The sequence below is a fragment of the Lissotriton vulgaris genome, chromosome 9, assembly GCF_964263255.1.
Source record: "Lissotriton vulgaris chromosome 9, aLisVul1.2, whole genome shotgun sequence".
Classification (NCBI taxonomy): Eukaryota; Metazoa; Chordata; class Amphibia; order Caudata; family Salamandridae; genus Lissotriton; species Lissotriton vulgaris.
Genome location: NC_141697.1, coordinates 375,702,521 through 375,721,060, shown reverse-complemented (window position 1 = coordinate 375,721,060; position 18,540 = coordinate 375,702,521). Strand labels below are relative to the sequence as shown.

Below are 18,540 nucleotides of genomic sequence, written 5' to 3'. Positions count from 1 at the left end.
TGCCACCAAAATGCTCAATCTGTAGGAACAACACTTTAAAAACTAACTATATCAGTGGGAGTGGAGGTCTGGATCCGTTTCAACAGGCCTTAAAAGGGAATGTATGTCATCACCCAAGTGTGGAGCCTATGTGTGGCTGTTTATCATTATATCCGGTGCAGGATAGAGAAGAGAGAGATGGAGATCACCACCTGTTTTCATGTACAAAGTCTGGAGCATGGGAGGAGTCACATGCGAGTACACATCAGTGTCCTATGCAGCTACTGCAGCTGAAACAAAATGTACTTAAATAACTCTGGTTTGGTTTGCAGGGTAGTTAATTTTAACTTACGTGCAGTTGTTTTTTTCTTTGCTGGGCTCTCTGAATCCACAGGTTCTGCTTCACCATTTACCTCACTTATCTTTGCCTTTTTCTACAATTTGAAAAAGTACAAATATATATTAAGAACAGAAGCAGTCCCGGAGTATGCTTTTGGCAATGACAATTTCACAACAAATTAAACAGCATCCTTGACATGTGGAACAAAATGAAATTGTAGGAGACAGTAAGGAAAAGTGATGCCAAAGTAGTAGTCTACTACCCAACTCAAATGTTACAAAGTTCATAAAGTTTAACAACGTGCTGCGGTACTATAAATGGGGCTTACTTGTTACTTATGTATGGTATTTGAAAGTTTTTTTGAAAACAAATACTGAACAGGATATTGTTATATTAATTAGCTGTACAATATATTTGAACTGTGATAATACGTACAAATACTTACTAATTCTGAATAGAAATAAGATTACATTTTGAGAGTTGAAATGAATGCAAACTCCGTTGTGCTTTTCAAATAATTGTTTCTTAGTTAAGCATTTGCTTAGTTTAATGTTCCAAATCATAAAATTGTACTGTAGCATAACATCAGTAAAGTAGAAAGCAGTGCAAAAGTGTTAATATTAGTAGAATTATTGTAGCCACTTTATTATATTTAGATATTTTAAAGTAGGTTAGATTATTATGTGATGAGGTTAATAAACTGTAGTTTAAATTGGTTAGCATTAGGTCATGAGGCAGAGTGTTTTTGTGACTGAACTGATATGTTGTTTTTCTTATATTACAGTAATGTGCATAGTAAGTGTAAAGCACCATACTTGATGCCTGTGTGCAAGATGCCGGGTGAGTGCTACTTTTGTGTTACAGTGCAAACGATTAGAATGTGAGAAATACGTGAACAGTATGTGTGGACTGTGTTAGGGTTATCAGAGAGATTAATAATTATAGGCTAGTGATACTGAAAAATAATTTCAAATTTAATACGGAAGAGTTTCATGACTTCTATCCAAAAAACAAATTGAGCTAAAGCACCAATTTACAAAACACAAAGACAGTACTTGTTGAGGTTTTGGGGTGGAAAGGGAGGAGAGGAGGGGGAAAGCAGCACATGAAGAATGAAGGGAGAAGCACAGGAGGGACAGAACAGAAGAGCATGGGCAAGACAGAGTAACACAGTGGGCAGGATGGGAGGAAAGCACATGGATGAGAGAGCAGAGCGGGAAAGACAATATGAATCAGAGATCAACACAGAGTGGGAGGGGGGAGAATCACACAGGGGGGAGAGTTGGAAAACACATGCACTTGTGGAGTGCTTAAGCAAAAAGAAATGAAAAAGCAGCACCGGGAGATGATGAAAAGCAGACTGATAGGGTAGGAGAGAAGCACACGAGGAAGGCAGCTGGGAAACACGTACAGTCTGGTGGAGTGCTTAAGTATAAAAGGGAAAATGGAGTTCCCTTAAAGTCAGGAGTAGGAATCAAGTAAAGATAATATGATCCAGGGGAGGGCCAAACACAAGCAGTCCATCGAAAAAGAATCATGCAATGATAATAAAGCGAACTAATGGTAAGCAATGGGCAGGTGTTAAGCCCACTGTAACACCTTGGTGAGCTGACAAAGTCTTTGGCAACCAGACATCTTGCTCTGTCTTATAGGTGAAAACATACAAAGTTGTTTTGTTCTTTGTGGCCTACATTTCTCAGAAGCTTTTGTTCTTGTTTGCTCCCCAGTGCTACTGGGCTGTTCATCTGATTTCAGAAGTACAATTGCCTCATGAATGTCAATGGAGGTGGACGGACATAAACAACTGAAGAAATGTTGGCACTACAATACCACTATTGGGTGAAACAAGATGCAATTGATGGTCTTTCGCAGCAAAGCCTGAAAATTCAGGAGAAAAAGAAACCAGTGTTTGAAGGAGTCTGACTAAAAGCCCTTTAAAGTAAGCACAGACTACAACAACTATGCCATGAATGGTAAAAGCATTTTAGATATCAAACCGACAAAGTTATTTTGCTGAACAAGAGTTAAAATGTACTTTCAAAGAAAAAGGGGGTGGGTAGCTCAAATTTGCAAAGTATCCTAAAAGCATTACACCGCAAAATATTGCATAATGGATAATTTTGACAAACAACCAGTATATTTTAGTGTTTAAGAAAAAATAAATGTGCACTCATCTTTACTCTGAACAGAAAAAGCTGTGAAACAAAACTAACAATTTATGACCGGATAAGGCACACAAATAGCACACATATTCTAAACTAGAATGCAATGCTAATCAGCAATATAAGTGTATTTTTACCAATAAAGTAAATACATCACATAACAGACAGTTGCGCTGCGTTACAAGTCACAGGTCTTGTGACACCTGAAGTAAAAAAAAAAAAAAAAAAAAAACGACTCCGTGCCCCATTGCCAAAACCGAACTGGAACACAAATGAGACAATGTAATGATTCACACAAAACAACAGCCTTGATGGACAGCCCACCAAAGCAAAGTAAAACTACAAAAAACAGAAGGAAGCCAATGGCGTTAAAGGGCTAATACTTCTAGTTCCACTTTAAGAAAAAAATTATTGCATTTAACGTTTCAGGCATCTAAATCGGTCTGTAGCGAGAAATGAAAACTAATAACATTCAGTTGGGTAGCAGTAATGTGAACTAATGGCAAGTGCTGCAGACAAACATATGGTTGGAGCGCTAGCTAAAGCAACAAAAACACAACATCCTCAGTTCCATCACTCCAGGCAATTAATGTACAGCTTTAACCTCAGACAGCGAAGAAGTCGAGCGGTTCATAAATAGAGAGGTAGGGCGAACAAAAGACTATACATACATGAAACTGCTCCGATATACAATCGACCCTACTTGATTTGCTTCAGTCTATGACTGGGAAAATTTCAAAGCGTAAGAAAAAACAGCAGAGCAGAGGATTTTGTTAAGAATCAAATACTTCATGGACTATCTACTGAACACCTGCTTTTAAAGCTAGCATACAAGACATGCATGAAGCATCTGGCTTGGCGATCATGTAAATCATGACTTTAAAAAAAGCAAGCACTGCAGGTCGCTTGGGCCCCATCAGCATGTGTGTGATTCCTTGTGGGGTAAATGGCAACCAGAGTAACATTCCGACACACAGGAAGCAAACAAGCATGTGTCTGAAGACTGAACTGAGTGAAGCATTTGAAAGCAAGGAGGAAAGGGAGGGGCAAACGTGAAGTGCAGGAGGCAGAATTTAGATGTTGACTGACTGAGAGAATGGAAGCTCAGAAGTACCAGCAAAATCACCTTACTTAAAAGACCTTTATATCAAGTACAAATCAAGACAATGCACAAAATGCAGTGCAATCTTTCCCACCACATCTGTTTTTTCCTGTACGCATGTGATTTTGTATTAAACACATGAGCACACTGCTGCAGCACTAACACGGAGAGGCTTTAGTGACGAACAATTAAAATCCGATTTTGCAAAGCTCAGCTACTGATGGCATCGGAATACAAGGGAGTGAGATATGGATGTTCTGGTTTTAACCTTTGCAAATTTTTGTCAAAGTTGCATTTGCAGTGAGAAGAATACTGTTTTGCTAATAGTACTGATTGTACCAGAAAGGAGCCGTTACACATTTAAAGAATGTACACATGTATGCATTGCTTGGGATCTAAACTGATGGGCAAATTTCCATGGCTGAGGGCCTATATATCTATATGTGCTTAGAATTGGTGCGTCGTACACTGCTTAAGAATTGGTGCGGTGCGTGTCATTTAGCTGAATAAACTTTACTCATAAAGAACAATCCTGCTAATGAATTCAGTTGAAGAACTCGGGGATGACAGTTTGGTGGAGAATGTGGGCATGCCATCAGCACTTGTTATTGTATTATGGTCAGCCAAGTCGCAGTAAATCCGGCAGAGACAGAAGACATGCCAAATAGAGGGACATCCCCCTAAATATCTGATGTCTGTTTTGTAGGCCTGACTTGGCTCCATTGGAAAATGGCTTGTGCATATCCCTTATGGTTCTTTGAAAGCAACAAGAGGCGTAGGACAGGGGACAGGAAGAACAATAGTTACTTACCTGTAATCTGTGGTTCTCCAGTATTGGTGTCTTTCATAGATTCACATGCCTGAATCATTCCCCGTCGTCGGAGTAGGAGTCCCACGGTATATAAAAAAGCAGTAAAAAGCCATTTGTACATAGCAAATAACAGTTATTGGACTGTCAGGTATATAACTACGCAGACGACACCCAGATCATCATCCAGCTGGAGGATAGCCAGAATGCCTTTACCAGACTGCAAAACATTCTGAGAAGTACAGCTAACTGGATGTCCGGCAACTCCCTAAAAATCAACCCGGACAAAACCGAGGTGTTGCCGATTACCATCGCTGGCAACCCTTGGTGTGACCGTTTCTGGCCTGGGGAGTTGGGCACGCCTCCAGAACCGGCTGAGGTGGTTAAGAGCCTGGGCATCCAGGTGGACAGTAAGCTGTCCATGAAAAAGCAAGTCACAGCTGTGGTGGGCTGCTGCGTCGGCCTCCTTCGCCAACTCAGGAAAGTTTCCCCGCTGCTCTCTTTTTCCACCCTAAGGAGCGCGGTTTCTGCAATGATTTTGGCCAGGCTGGACTATGGCAATTCATTGTATATAGGACTCCCACAGGGCCTTTTAAACAGAATGCAGACGGTCATGAACGATGCTGCTAGGCTCATTTTTAAGAAACCAAGGAGTACCCAGGCATCCCCCCTCCTGCGGGAACTCCATTGGTTGCCAGTTAGGCAGAGGCTAATGTTCAAGGGGCTCTGCATTGTACACAAAGCGCTTCATGGCAGAGCACCCACCTATCTGAAATCTCGCCTGTCCCTTTACAAACCAGGGAGGGTGCTTAGATCTGCTGATTCCATATATCTGGTTCAGCCACGCTGTAGACTGACCACCGTGGGTGGGCGTGCTTTCTCACATACTTTGCCAGCTATGTGGAATAAACTACCGCTGAAACTCCGCAATGAAAAGAAACTAATGCCCTTCCGCAAGCAATTAAAAACTGTGCTTTTCCAGCAAGCGTGGGGTGGCCGCTAAATGTAATCTGATGCATCTTTTTATTGTCTAGCTGATCCTAACAAAGCGCTTAGAGACCCCTGGGTTATAGTGCGCTATACAAGTCACAATAAATAAATAAATAAATAAATTATACCCAACCAGGAAGTAAAATAGCCCCAGCTACAGTGGGCAAAACCTTCCACATTAGTGACTATCCAAGTCATTATGTATAGACCAAACTGCAGCCAATCAGGCCACAGCTCCCACCAGAATGCTCTCCCCAGAGACCCAGGCTCTCAGATTTTGTAGCACCGGAGTGTACCTGAGAATAATATAATATATATATATATATATATCCATAGCCTGAGTGAGACTCTGAGGGGAGCTGGGTGGGTGCATGTGAATCTATGAAAGACACCAATACTGGAGAACCACAGATTACAGGTAAGTAACTATTGTTCTTCTCCAGTATTAGGGGTGTCTTTCATAGATTCACATGCCTGAATCAGAGTAGTTAGCAGTAATACAATACATCGCTCTTGGACGCCAAGCTATACAGTTTTCATGCATGAACATAAAATAGTGCAATAACGTATTAAAGCGTCAAAAGAGCAAGAGGAGGTGGGAAAGATCCACAGAGGCTCACCTTATTGAAAAAGATTACGCAGGACTGCTCTTCCCACTGAGGCATCGGCATCACTTGAAGAATCCAGACAGTAATGCCTCGTGAATGTGTGCCTGCTGGACCATGTTGCAGCTCTGCAGATCTGCAGGAGAGGCACACCAGCAAACAACGCAGTCGAAGAAGAGACTGCTCTCGTAGAATGAGCTCTAGGTAAGGTCTGTAAGGGTTTACCTGCTTGTTGATGGCAGAGCCCTATAGTTGACGAGACCCACCTAGCAATAGTCATGTTTTGTCACTGCACAGCCTTGTCTCGGTCTGCCATGCGCTACAAACAGCTGATCCGTCTTCCTGATGGCGGCTGTCCTTGAGAGATAAAACTTAAGACATCTCTTGATATCTAAAGAGTGTAAGGTCCGCTCAGCTGGCGACTGCGGATTCGGAAAAAATGTCTTAAGTATCACTGGTTCATTCAAATGAAAATCCGATGGTACCTTGGGCATGTACTTCGGGTTGGTGCGGAGTATGACAGAGTCATTAGTGAACTGCAAGAAAGGTGGTTTAGTCGTGAATGCCTGCATGTCACTAACCCTTCTGGCTGATGTTAACGCCAGCAGTAATGCGACTTTCCAAGTGATGAACTTCAGATCAACTTTATGGATCGGCTCAAAGGGATGGCGCATGAGCTGAGCCAGTACTATATTCAAATGCCATGATGGAGGTGGCCGACGTATTGGAGGAAACATACGAAATAAACCCTTAAAGAATTGTTGGATTATTCTTGAGGAATATAGAGAATTCGTACCATCTTGACGATATCGGGATATAGCCGCTAGAAACACCTTAAGTGTTGAGTGTGCCAAACCTGCTTTAGCCAACTGCAAAAAGAAGGGTAAGATCTCCTCCGGTTCAGCATACATGGGATGTAAATTCATAGTTTGGCACCAAACACAAAAACGCTTCCATTTAAGCTTGTAAGTTTTGTTCGTTGAAGGTGCTCTAGCATTGGCTAGGACTTCTTGACAGTCTTGTGGAATGTTTAAATGTGCAAACTCATGGTGTTGAGGAGCCAAGCCGATAATTTCAGAGAATGAGGGTCCGGATGATACACTCTGCCTTCTTGAATTGTCAGAAGATTCGGAATTTGAGGCAGTTGGTCTGGTTCGCGTTCTGAGAGAAGAAGCTGTGTGAACCAATATTGTCGTGGCCACCGTGGAGCAATCAAAATTATTCGACACGGTTGTCTTCTCATTTTCTTGATGACCTTGGGAATTAATGGAATTGGTGGGAAGGCGTAGGCAAATATCCTCTCCCAATTCAGTGACAGCGCATCCCCGCAAGATTCTCTGTGGGGAATCCAACTCGCAAACTGTGTACATTTCTTGTTCTGATATGTTGCGAATAGGTCTAGATCGGGGTGACCCCATCTCTGGAAGATCCGATCCAGCGCTGGTTGATGCAATTCCCATTCGTGAGTGCTGCTCTTAGATCTGCTCAGGGTGTCTGATAGCACATTGGCTACCCCTGGAACGTGCACCGCTGACAAGTTGATGTTGTGATCCAGAGCCCAATTCCAGATCTCTTGAGCCTGCTTGGACAACCGGGCTGATCTTGTGCCCCCCTGCTTGTTCAGGTAATGCATGCTTGTTGTGTTGTCTGTTCAAATCAACACTGTCGAGCCTTCTAGCAGTGCTTGAAAAGATTTCTTGGCGAGGAAAATGGCCCTTAATTCCAATAAATTGATGTGCCATGTCTTTTGCTGTTTGTCCCATTTGCCACTGATAGTCATCCCTTGAAGGTGAGCGCCCCAACCTTCTAGCGAGGCATCCGTGGTCACGATGAATCTGGGGACTTCTGCGAGGAAAGCACAACCCACTTGCAGGTTGTGTTCTTGGTTCCACCACAGGATTGCGTTCTTCATTCGAGGCGTTAAGGTGATGATATCCTTGAAGGAACCTGATATCTGCAGCCATTGACGACCGAGTTCCTCCTGCAAGGGTCTCATTCTCAGACGACAGTTTGGAGTGAGAGGGATGCACGATGAGATCATCCCTAGGAAAGATTTGAATTTTCGAACAGAAACGCACTCTTTTCTGAGGAGTGCAGTCGCCATCCTTTGAATCTTTTCCTGTCTTTCGCTTGATATGAAGACCTGAGCGAGGTTGGAATCCAGCGTTGCTCCTAGGAAAGACTTCCTTTGTGATGGTTCCAGATCTGATTTCTCGTAATTCACTGAAAACCCTAGGCTGTGGAGCAAGCAAAGGCATCTCTGGACATGGTTGCTTGTTGTGGTGTAGGAATTGGCCTTGATAAGGCAGTCGTCCAGATATGGGTATATCTGAATACCCTGTAGTCTCAAGTGGGCTGCTACAGGTGCCAACATCTTTGTGAATACCCTCGTGGCTGAACGTAGTCCAAACGGAAGCACCCTGAACTGGAAGTCCCTGCCAGCCACTCTGAACCTTAGGAACTTCCTGTGCCTGGGGAAAATGGGTACGTGGAAGTAAGCGTCCTGAAGGTCGAGTGTTGCCATGTGGTCCCCTTCTGTCAGAAACTGGAGGATCTCTTGGAGTGTTAACATTCTGAACGTTAACTTTTTGATGTATTTGTTGAGGGCACGCAGATCGAGGATGGGGCGCCATTCCCCCGATTTCTTGCGTACCAAGAAAAAACGAGAGTAAAAACCTTTCCCTCTCTGATGTTGAGGTACTCTCTCGATTGCCCCTTTTCGAATCATTGTATTGATTTGGATGAACAGCTCTTTGAGATGTGCTGGGGGCGGTCCTTTTGGGGGCGAATTTGGTGGGGTTTTTACAAATTCCAATATGTGGCCCTTGGAAACCACATCCAGGACCCATCTGTCTGTGGTAATTTCTGACCATTTTGAGCAATGTAGGGATATTCTTCCTCCAATTTGTGACTGGCTGGGACGAAGTGGTGGCAGGCTGCGTTCCTCACTTCTTTGCAGTGTTGTCTCTGCCCCGATAAGTTGTTTTTCCTCGGGGCTGTGAATAATTATTTCGCCTTTGGCCGTAAGATTGTTGCCTGTATGGCTGGAATCTCTGGTTACTTTGGGTATTCGTATATGAACGTTGCTGGTAATATCCTCCTCTATTTGTGAAGTTACCTCTTCCTCTTGCACCACGAAAGGAAGATTTCCTGTACTGTAGAGTACCCAACGATCGTGCAGTTTCTGTATCTTTCTTGATGGCTTGTAAAGCCTCATCCACATGCGAGCCGAATAGGTACTCGCCATCATAAGCCATATTCAACACCTTGGCTTGCACCTCCTGCCTGAAGGATGTAGATTTCAACCATCCCTCTCTTCTAAGGACTGCAGCTCCTGCCAACTGCCTGAATCCTCTAGCTGCTACGTCTACTGCAGCATCGATGATTTCCGACGAAGCACACTCCCCTTCCTGCAGAATTTTAGTGGCTTCGGTCCGGTTCAGGCAGTTTCTGAATGTAAGGCGATATGTCTGACCACATCTGCCTATCATACCTGCCGAGAATTGCCAGCGAATTAGCATCCCTAACTGTGGTCGCTGCAATGGTCGACACTGGAATAGGATCCATCATCTCCCACTATGTCCCTCGAAGGAACTTGCGCTCCTCTGGGAAACTGCTTCTGGCAGCCCCCCGTGTACGAAGAGCCAAATGGGGCGGCAGAGCCTTCTCCACCCTTGCCCCCAAGTGGTGGAACGAACTTCCTCTGGATCTGAGATCGCTCCCGACCCTTCAGAACTTCCGCACTGCCTTAAAAACCCTTCTCTTCCAGCAAGCATATGTCTAGGGTCTTATGTCCTTTTTTGATCATTCTTTGATCTTTTGCTAGGCGCCTTGATACCTGCGGGTTATTGTTTTGCGCATTATAAATTTTCTTTCAATTCAATTCAATTCATACCTTCTTCCCAATGGTATCGAGTCGCCTCCCATCTCTGTCAGTAGGAGTGGAGATCTGAGATGACTGGTTCTTTACTCTCTTTTGAGCTGCTTGCGCAATGACTGACTCCGTCTTGGCCTGACCAATCAGGCAGGCAGGCGAAGAAGTAGGTGCCCTGTACTTTTTAATCAACTCGCGGTAAAACCGCTGGTAAAGAGTTTGGTGTGGCCATGATCTTCAGACCTTCTTTCCAAATAAAGTCTATAATGGGAATAGACCAACTTTGCCTCTGCGACAAACTTTTAAAATCGTACAGGAAGCATTCGTCCTGTTTAGTCTCCATAGTAATGAGAAATCTTTTAGTTGCTTTGTCCATAATCCTATGGAAATTCGCAATATCCACCGGTGGTGACTCAGCTTTTGGTTGTTCATCTGGAGAAGGTGTGTCGGCTTGATAATCTTCATACTCCGACGAATCCGTATTATCTAATTCCCCTTCCTCATGAGTTTCTTCATCAGTATTCTCACCCTCCGTTTGGTGGTAGGACACCGGTGTTGATGGTCGGGTATGTTCCGCTCCTTCAGTCATTGCATCCATTGGTGTCGAGGATACTCGAGGCCGTGGAGAAGTGATTTGTGTTTCGCCTGACTCCGAAGGCGGAAAACAGCGATAATAATCGCTAAGCATGTACTGCAAATTCTGGAAAAGTTCCATTGGCATTTGCATCCCTGGTGTTTGTTCAGACTCCAACCTAGGCGGCTGAATCACTTGTTCCTCCTCCTCCTGATCTTTTACTTGTATAAGTAAATCAGAAGGGCTCTCCGCTGCCTGAAATAACTCATCACCAGAGTCCTCTTCCTCAGAATCCAAAAGCCTGTCTGGCATTGTTAGTGGCGACATCGATGCAGATTGTGAGGAACGCTTTTGCAATAGCGCTGCAGTGGTGGCTGGAGATGGTAGCGGTATCACACTGTTCCTTGCTGACCAGACTTGAAGACCTGTGCAAGATGACAACTTTGGTGTTGTTGGATTGTCCTGTGCCACCTTTAATTCTGTGTCCTGCGGCATTGCCTTCGTCGTCGACGATGTGCTTGTCGAAGACAATTGCTCCGTCGACGAAATTGCTGTTTAGTTTTTGTCGACGAGATGGGTTTCGTCGTCGAGGGAACCGTCGACGGGACCGCTTTCGTAGTCGAAGGGGCCGTCGACGGGACTGTTTTCGCCGAAGGGGCCGTCGACGGGACTATCTTCTTCGTCGAAGAGGTCGTCGACGCCTTCGTCGACGTCGATGGAGTCGTCGACGGCAGCTTCGTCGACGGCAAGGTCTTCTTCGTCGACGCTGGTATCAGCTTCATCGACGGAGGCTCGTCGACGAGAGGTGTGACTATTTTCGTCGACGAGATTGGACGAATCTGAACATGCACATAAGTTGGAGAGGACGCTGAGGATATTACCATAGAAGGCTTTGGTGAGGAAAAAGTCACAGTAGAAGTCACTGCCGTGGCTGCCTTACATGAAAACGGCAGAGTAGTCGCTGCCTTGGTCACAGGCCTCTGAGGTGACACTAAAGTCGCAGTCTTTTTAGAGTCTGTTGCCTTCACAGATTTCTCACAGGATTTTTTCTTTTTCAAAGTAGAAGGCTCACCAGCGTCAACAGTGAGCTGGGCCTGTCTTGCCACCTTAGCCTTAGGAGTAGTCATCTTACTTTCACCCATCCTCTTTCGAGACCCCACACAAGACCCTGAGGCCAAACTTCCTACCTCAGAGATTGGATTATCCTTGTCCTTATTCCGCTGCAACCACAGCAGCAGGCGACCCTCTCTGTCTCTGAGGGTCTTTGGAGGGAAGGTGCGACAGATCTTGCACTCCTTAGCCTGATGATCAGGGTACAAGCAGTAGATGCAGAGAGTATGAGGATCTTCATTAAATAGCCTTGCCTTTCCGCAGGATTCACAGGCCCTGAACAGGGACTTTGATGTAGACATATTTGAAAGTGAAAACTTTCAGAAATAGAGAAGAAACTGAGCAGAGCTCAGAGAGACTCCCTATCACACGACGTGCGGTAACAAATCTGAGAGCCTGGGTCTCTGGGGAGAGCATTCTGGTGGGAGCTGTGGCCTGATTGGCTGCAGTTTGGTCTATACATAATGACTTGGATAGTCACTAATGTGGAAGGTTTTGCCCACTGTAGCTGGGGCTATTTTACTTCCTGGTTGGGTAGAACTTATTTGCTATGTACAAATGGCTTTTACTGCTTTTCTATATACCGTGGGACTCCTACTCCGACGACGGGGAATGATTCAGGCATGTGAATCTATGAAAGACACCCCTAATACTGGAGAAGAAAGGGTTAACCAAGGAATAAATGGACTGCAGTCAGGTCGCTGGTGAAAGGCATGCCAATTTAATTGTTCCTTCTCGATCACCATGGAACAAATGGGTAAGAGCAGACTGGTGAAGGAAAAGTATGTGTTTTCCTTCACCAGAGAGGCGGTTCCTGCACAGGCGTGCAAGTGTGTCTGTCAAAGGGGTAGTCCTTTAAGGATATGATAGTCCATTATAGGTTATAGGCAGATGCGATTTAGAACCTTACCCATATCCAGGTAATCTCACAGGCAGGAAAGATAGATGAAATGCACCAGGTTTTTCCCTTGTAGGTTGCGAGTGTGGACATTTCTTAGGAGGGGCTGTTTGCCTACAGGTGAATCAGCGGTAGACCCCCAAGCTTAACTCATGGGTAAGTAAAGGCAGGATAGACAAGGGACAGCCAACCCCGAAATGCTTATAAAGGTTGGTGTGCATACTTGTTTATGGTTGAAAGAATGGCATGCCCTTACCCAAAAGGACTGGATATAGCAATTTCCTGAAAAGGGTTTGTTTGAGGTAAATTGCTTGCTATATTTGCGGATGTGCATGCGTGGCAGAGAAATTACATTGATCAGCAAAGGTCGAGGGACTAAGGGCCATATGTATCAAGCCCAAATGCGTTCGCGCGAACGCATTTTCGCTAAATGGTATGTATCTCACAAATCTGCATGCAAAATAAGGAATCGCAAAATTCGCGATTTCTTATTTTGCGATTGCATGTAAGGTATCGCAAATGTTGCGATTCCTTAAATGCAATGTAAGAAACACAATAAAAGTGCAACTTGGCCTTAAGGCAGAGGTCTTCAATCTATGGGGCGCGACCCCCAGGGGGGGGCGCAGAGTCATCAGAAGGGGGTCGCGCATTCACCAACCTCACGTCTGCCTCGAATCCAAAACGTTTCCTCTTCGTTTTGGATTAGAAATGCTTGCATCTCAGGAGGCTCTCTGATTGGAGGACTAGGTAAAATAAGCCAATCATAATGTGGCTACGTCATCAAAACCTGTCCTCCAATCAGAGACTGCAGCATGCATACCAGGAAATGCCCGCAAACTTTGTCCACAAAGATCGACCAAAACCTTTGCAATGCAGCCTGTACTTCGAGGGAGTTCTGCAATATTCCACGCAGTCGCTGCTGCCTTCCTTGGCCATCCCTGCTTTCACCTCACGCTTTGTGACTCGTTGCTGCCTCTTCCTTGTTATTTCCGCTGATTTCCATGGCAACCCAAAGCTTCCCAGTTCAATCCTGCCTCTTCCCCGCTGCAGACATACACTGAAACTATCTCACGCGCACACAGGCACACAGATCCTTATTTGTTTCTCTGATTGAGCCATGAGGGGATTTGGGCAAAGACTCAGTTAATTTTTATTTTCTGTGTTCTGTCCGTTTTCTTTTCTTTCCTGCATGTGTGTCTATTTATTTATTCTGCCTGAACTCCGTGGTCGATGTCATTTATTGCTCCAGAGAAACACCATGGAAGAGAGAATGTTTGTCTTTAAACACAGTGGGGCTTGATGCTGCTGACAATAGACATTCACTGTGAAATGCTCGAAAAGTTGGTAACTAAGTAAAATGATGCTATACATATATATTTTTTACTATTCAACTAAGCTTATAGAGACTAACTTGCTTGTAAGTTAAGTGCAGTGAATGGACTACTGAAGATGACAACGTTGATGCCTGAAACATCATTGCTTTTACGTTTGCTTAAATATCACTGCAGAGAAAAATTCAGGCAGCATGGTTAAATGAAAGTGTCAATGCTCATGTTATTTGTCTGAATAGAAAATGTATTTTTTCAATAATTGACAAAACCAAATATTTTCACAGCATCAAAATATTACATGGTAAAGCCTATACAATTCCAATATTATTAAACACATTTGGTTGTGCAGTCTTTGCTCAAATAAGCAGCACCACAATGGAGCGGTGTGGGTTTTGATGGTACTATTATGTTGCCCACTAAATTGTCTTAATTTGGAGCAGATTAGGATAAACCACATTTACATACTGAATCTCCCTACTGGCCTCCTCACAGCAAATTTCAACAAGCACTCAAATTTATAACTTTTTTAATTGATTTATGCAGGTCAAACATCTAGGTCTCACATGTGGCCTTGAAGCTGAAATGTACTTCAATATAAACTCCAGGGTTGGGGCAAAGGCTCCAGTTCATTTTTATGACTTTTAAATGTTTATTTTCAGTGTGCTTTCCGTTTTCATTCTTTTTGCAGCAGTTTAATCTGATGCTGGTTGCCACCATTTTCAAAGAAAAGTGCTGGCCATTTGTTCATGTGTAAAACTCTGCAAAGGCTTGGGCATGGTATTTCAAATTGAGCTATTTTAACATTGTTTGCATTTATTCTTAACAACTGTGAATTAATGCATGGAATTGTGAACCATTTCATATCGGCTTTACCAAACCGGGATGAGCAGTCATGCTGGAAAGAATAAAGGGTAAAGACTGTGTACACCTTCCATTTTGTGTGGCTGTAAGACAGTTTCCAACAAGATATCGTTGACACACTGCAGCAGTGAATGCTTTGTGAGTCTTCAGCTCATTTAGAACACATGCTACCATTAATCAACCAGGTACCGGGGAGAAGGAGGAGACAATGGTGTGCAGTAAACATCTGTCTGTCTCATGAATCACTGTGTGTGCTGATTTGGTTACCATCCAGCTCCTTGCTGACAGCCTGTGTGATCTTAAATAATCTAGTTTACCTCTCTCTGTTAGATATCCTTTGGTTGGTAGCTGCCTCTGGGTACAATGAACGTCACCCACAAAAATTAAACTTCCATCTCTAGACGAGTGTATTTTGATATTTTTCACAGCCTCTCTTCTGACCCTCACCCTGCGAAGGCCTTCCCAAGACGAAGGCTCAGTTGAGCCAGTGTGACCATGCAACATGTTGTCCTGCACCAAGTGCATGGGCACATGTGTTCACAATTCCAGACACTAAGCCTCTCACTGTACTGAACGTATGGCCTGAAAAGAAGGGCACTTCTAGGGGCCCTGACGTGAAAGAGGTCATATGTCACCTGCTAGGGACAATAGATGCACCGTGAGCATAGGTAGTCTGCTTCAAGATGACCTTTGAGTATAGCTCAAGCACGCAAATCACAAGGGCATACCCCATGGCCGTACTTGTACCACGTGAGCATAATTATAGCCTAGGTGACTGGACACTCCGGCAGCTAGCCTCTTAGCATTTTCTCATGGCCTTCAGAATTTATTGTTCACTTGGCCAAAATGATTACCAAAAACTGAAACAAATAACAAAACCTAAAAGACAACGACCCACAGTCACCCACAAACCTTTGGTTTTGCTAAACACTGTTTAATTCTATTTCCCCACCGTGAAATGATTTGCCGTGGGAATTTGGGGCGCTTTTGGTTGTCAATGATGGTGAGTACCAAGTTCTTGATATTTTGGTCAGAAGGGGGTCCTTATGCCTAATGTTTTTTGACAGGGGGGTCTTGGCATCAAAAAGTTTGAAGACCTCTGCCTTAAGGAATCGCAAATTACCACCAACTTCACGCTGGTGGTATTTTGAGATTTCTTTGAAAAATGAACATTTTTGCATTTTTCAAAGTGCCATGTGACACACATACATGCCCTTAAGGCATGTATGTGTGCCAAAGGTGCACCCATGCTTATTTCAGGGGTGCAACAGGGTGTCCTTTGGATGCCCCTGCACCCTTGAAATTCTCAATTTGCGATTCTCAAATTGCGAATCGCAAATTGAGAATACCTTCCCATTCATTCCTATGGGCCTCCTGGCCCATAGTAATGAATTGCAAATTATTCCTTTACTGCGATTCGCAATTTGAGAATCGCAATTAAGGAATTTTAAGAAATCGCAAAAAAAATCTATTTTGTACATACATACCTATTTGCGATTCTCAAATAGCGATTTCTTAAAAATCGCTATTTGAGAATCACAAATGAGGATGTTGATACATATGATCCCTTAATGAGTGGGAACATCATAAGCCAGATAAAGTGAATGAGAGTAAGATAAAGAAACAGGCGTGCAAGATTCTGGCTGGCATAAGAAAGGAAGCTCTGCAGAAAGAAAAGGATTGTTGGCGAGATGTTGCAGAAGGAACTGGATTGTATCTTTCAGTGGTGGCAACCTTCGGCTCCTGAGGTGCGGAAGAAGACAGACTGTCTAATTGAAAAAAATGTGTTGAATGCTCACCCCTCCCCTCCTTCCCCTATGTGCCTGAAATTGTAATGCAAAACTTGCTAGAAAAGAAAAATACATCTTTGAAGTATTATGTTAAACGCCCCATGAAAAAGCCAGCATGGGAAGGTTTAAGTAAAGATGAATTTGTTGAATTAATATTACAGGCCTGTGGTCAGGCAAGGGTATGTATAACCACCTTAATAATCAGGCTAAATATATGGGGGGGGGGATAGGTATTGGCAGAAAGAGGAGACGCTAGTCATATTTGTTAAAATTGAACAAAGAACAAGTGAAGAAATAAAATATATCAACATTGTAGCATTCGCATGAGGATCGGTTACAAAAGATAAGGAAGTGAAAGGATGTAGATGAAGGAGGAATGAAGTAGAGGGGGTGCTGAGGATGAGGCGATCGGCTCAGATGATGAAAGTGATATTTCAGAAATGCAATTGCTTAAGTGGGTTGAGCAGAAGTTTATGCTGAGATGTACAGGGGCCAGATGAGCAACCACTACATATTCATGTGATATTGGCCAAGTAGGACTTTTAGTGATATAAAAAAAGATTACCCGAGTTGTGGGAACCCCTGAGAAGTGGTATATAGAAAGAGAGAGAACAACAACTGTTAAATTATTGTGGTCAGATTTGGATGCATTGTTTTCTATTGTGATAACCAAAGACCTGTGGAACAGTTGTAAGGTATCTCTGGGCGCTAGAAGTGTAACCGCAGCACGTGGATCCCAAGTTTGAGTCCTCATTGGTAATAATGGAAACATCTAAGAAGGTAATGCAATATTTGAAGGAAAAGGTGCAGCCGCAATGTGTAATTTGTCCCAAGATAATGCACTCTACGTCCAATTTGAGATGTGGTTGCATATGCAGCAAGGCCCCAGGGGGGGTGGAGGAAAAGGCCATTGTGATCGTGAAAGAGGCAGAGGCCGGGGAGATGGGGGAAGGCACTCAGATCTATACTTCATGTGCGGAAGACAGGGCACTGCAGATACAACTATTCAGAGATGGGAAAGGAAAATTTTCGAAGAAGATCTCTGGAGGAATAGTCTGTGCCACCTGCAGCGCCAACTGCCGAGCCCTGGCAGACGCTCCTATTCTTTCAGCTGGAAAGCAAACTCAGTTCTATCCACCAGACCCTCCCCAATATCATGTTTGCAAGTCAGCAGATTTCCATATTGAATGATGAATTTTCAAATTTGCTGCCATGACGGTTGTCCAGATGGGACCCAATGTCCTGGAGAACTACTTGTCGGCTCCAATGTTCCCAGGCGATCGATTAGGTTCCTACACGAAGGGGAAAGTGATAGGACCTCTTGTAGATTTCCTGGTTGATACTGGGACTGTATGTTCTTCCATAAGATTTATTGAAGTTCCCCAATTACCCCTCTCGAGAAAATTAGTGCAAGCAGTCCGCACTAAAAATGTTATTATCCATCCCATCCCAATCCCTGTTCCTGTAACTACAGGACCCATAACCGAGCAACATGGATTTTTAATCAGCTACACTAGTCCTAAGAAATTGTTGAGGAGGAATCTCCTGGGTGAAATTAATTGTATTTTGTTCTTTAATCCCGAGTAGGAGCTTGTAAGAACCCTGATTCACATTTAAGGAGATGACTTTGATGACAGTACAAAATGTGCCTTCTCTGGAGTTAAGTGAAATACCCGAAGATGTCTGCAACAGTACCGGTTGGGCTCTGGGCAGTAAAAGATGGAGATATAGGGAAAACTTACAGTGCCCAAACTGTGCATGTAAGGATGAAGGAGGCAGCAAAATTGCAGCAAATTTCCCAATATAAATGGTCGCAAGACACAGAAGCCAAAATTGAGCCAGTGATCCAATATTTGTCACAACAAGGCATTATTAGGAGAACAGAGTCAAGCCCATGTTCCAGCACCATTCTCCCTGTGTGAAAAAATAATGGCATTTATTGGAGGACGGTTCGAAATTTAATTAAGAACCATTAATGACAGTGATCCCTAGTTTCCCAGTTGTCCCGACCTTTGCTGGGAATAGGTATCAGATGCCTGCTTCAGCAGAAGGGTTTAGTGTTATTGATTTGTGTTCCACATTCTTCTCCACATGACTGCATGAAGACAGCCAAAAT

General features: G+C 43.8%; 1 protein-coding gene across 1 annotated transcript in view; it reads right to left on the bottom strand.

Moving 5' to 3' along the window:
* VRK1 (VRK serine/threonine kinase 1) overlaps window positions 1-18,540 on the bottom strand; it is a 220,283-nt gene that overhangs the window by 56,617 nt on the left and 145,126 nt on the right. The window contains exon 12 of the mRNA XM_086937748.1: window positions 332-413. Coding sequence (XP_086793874.1) covers window positions 332-413 — 82 coding nt within the window. The remainder of the gene's footprint in view (window positions 1-331; window positions 414-18,540) is intronic.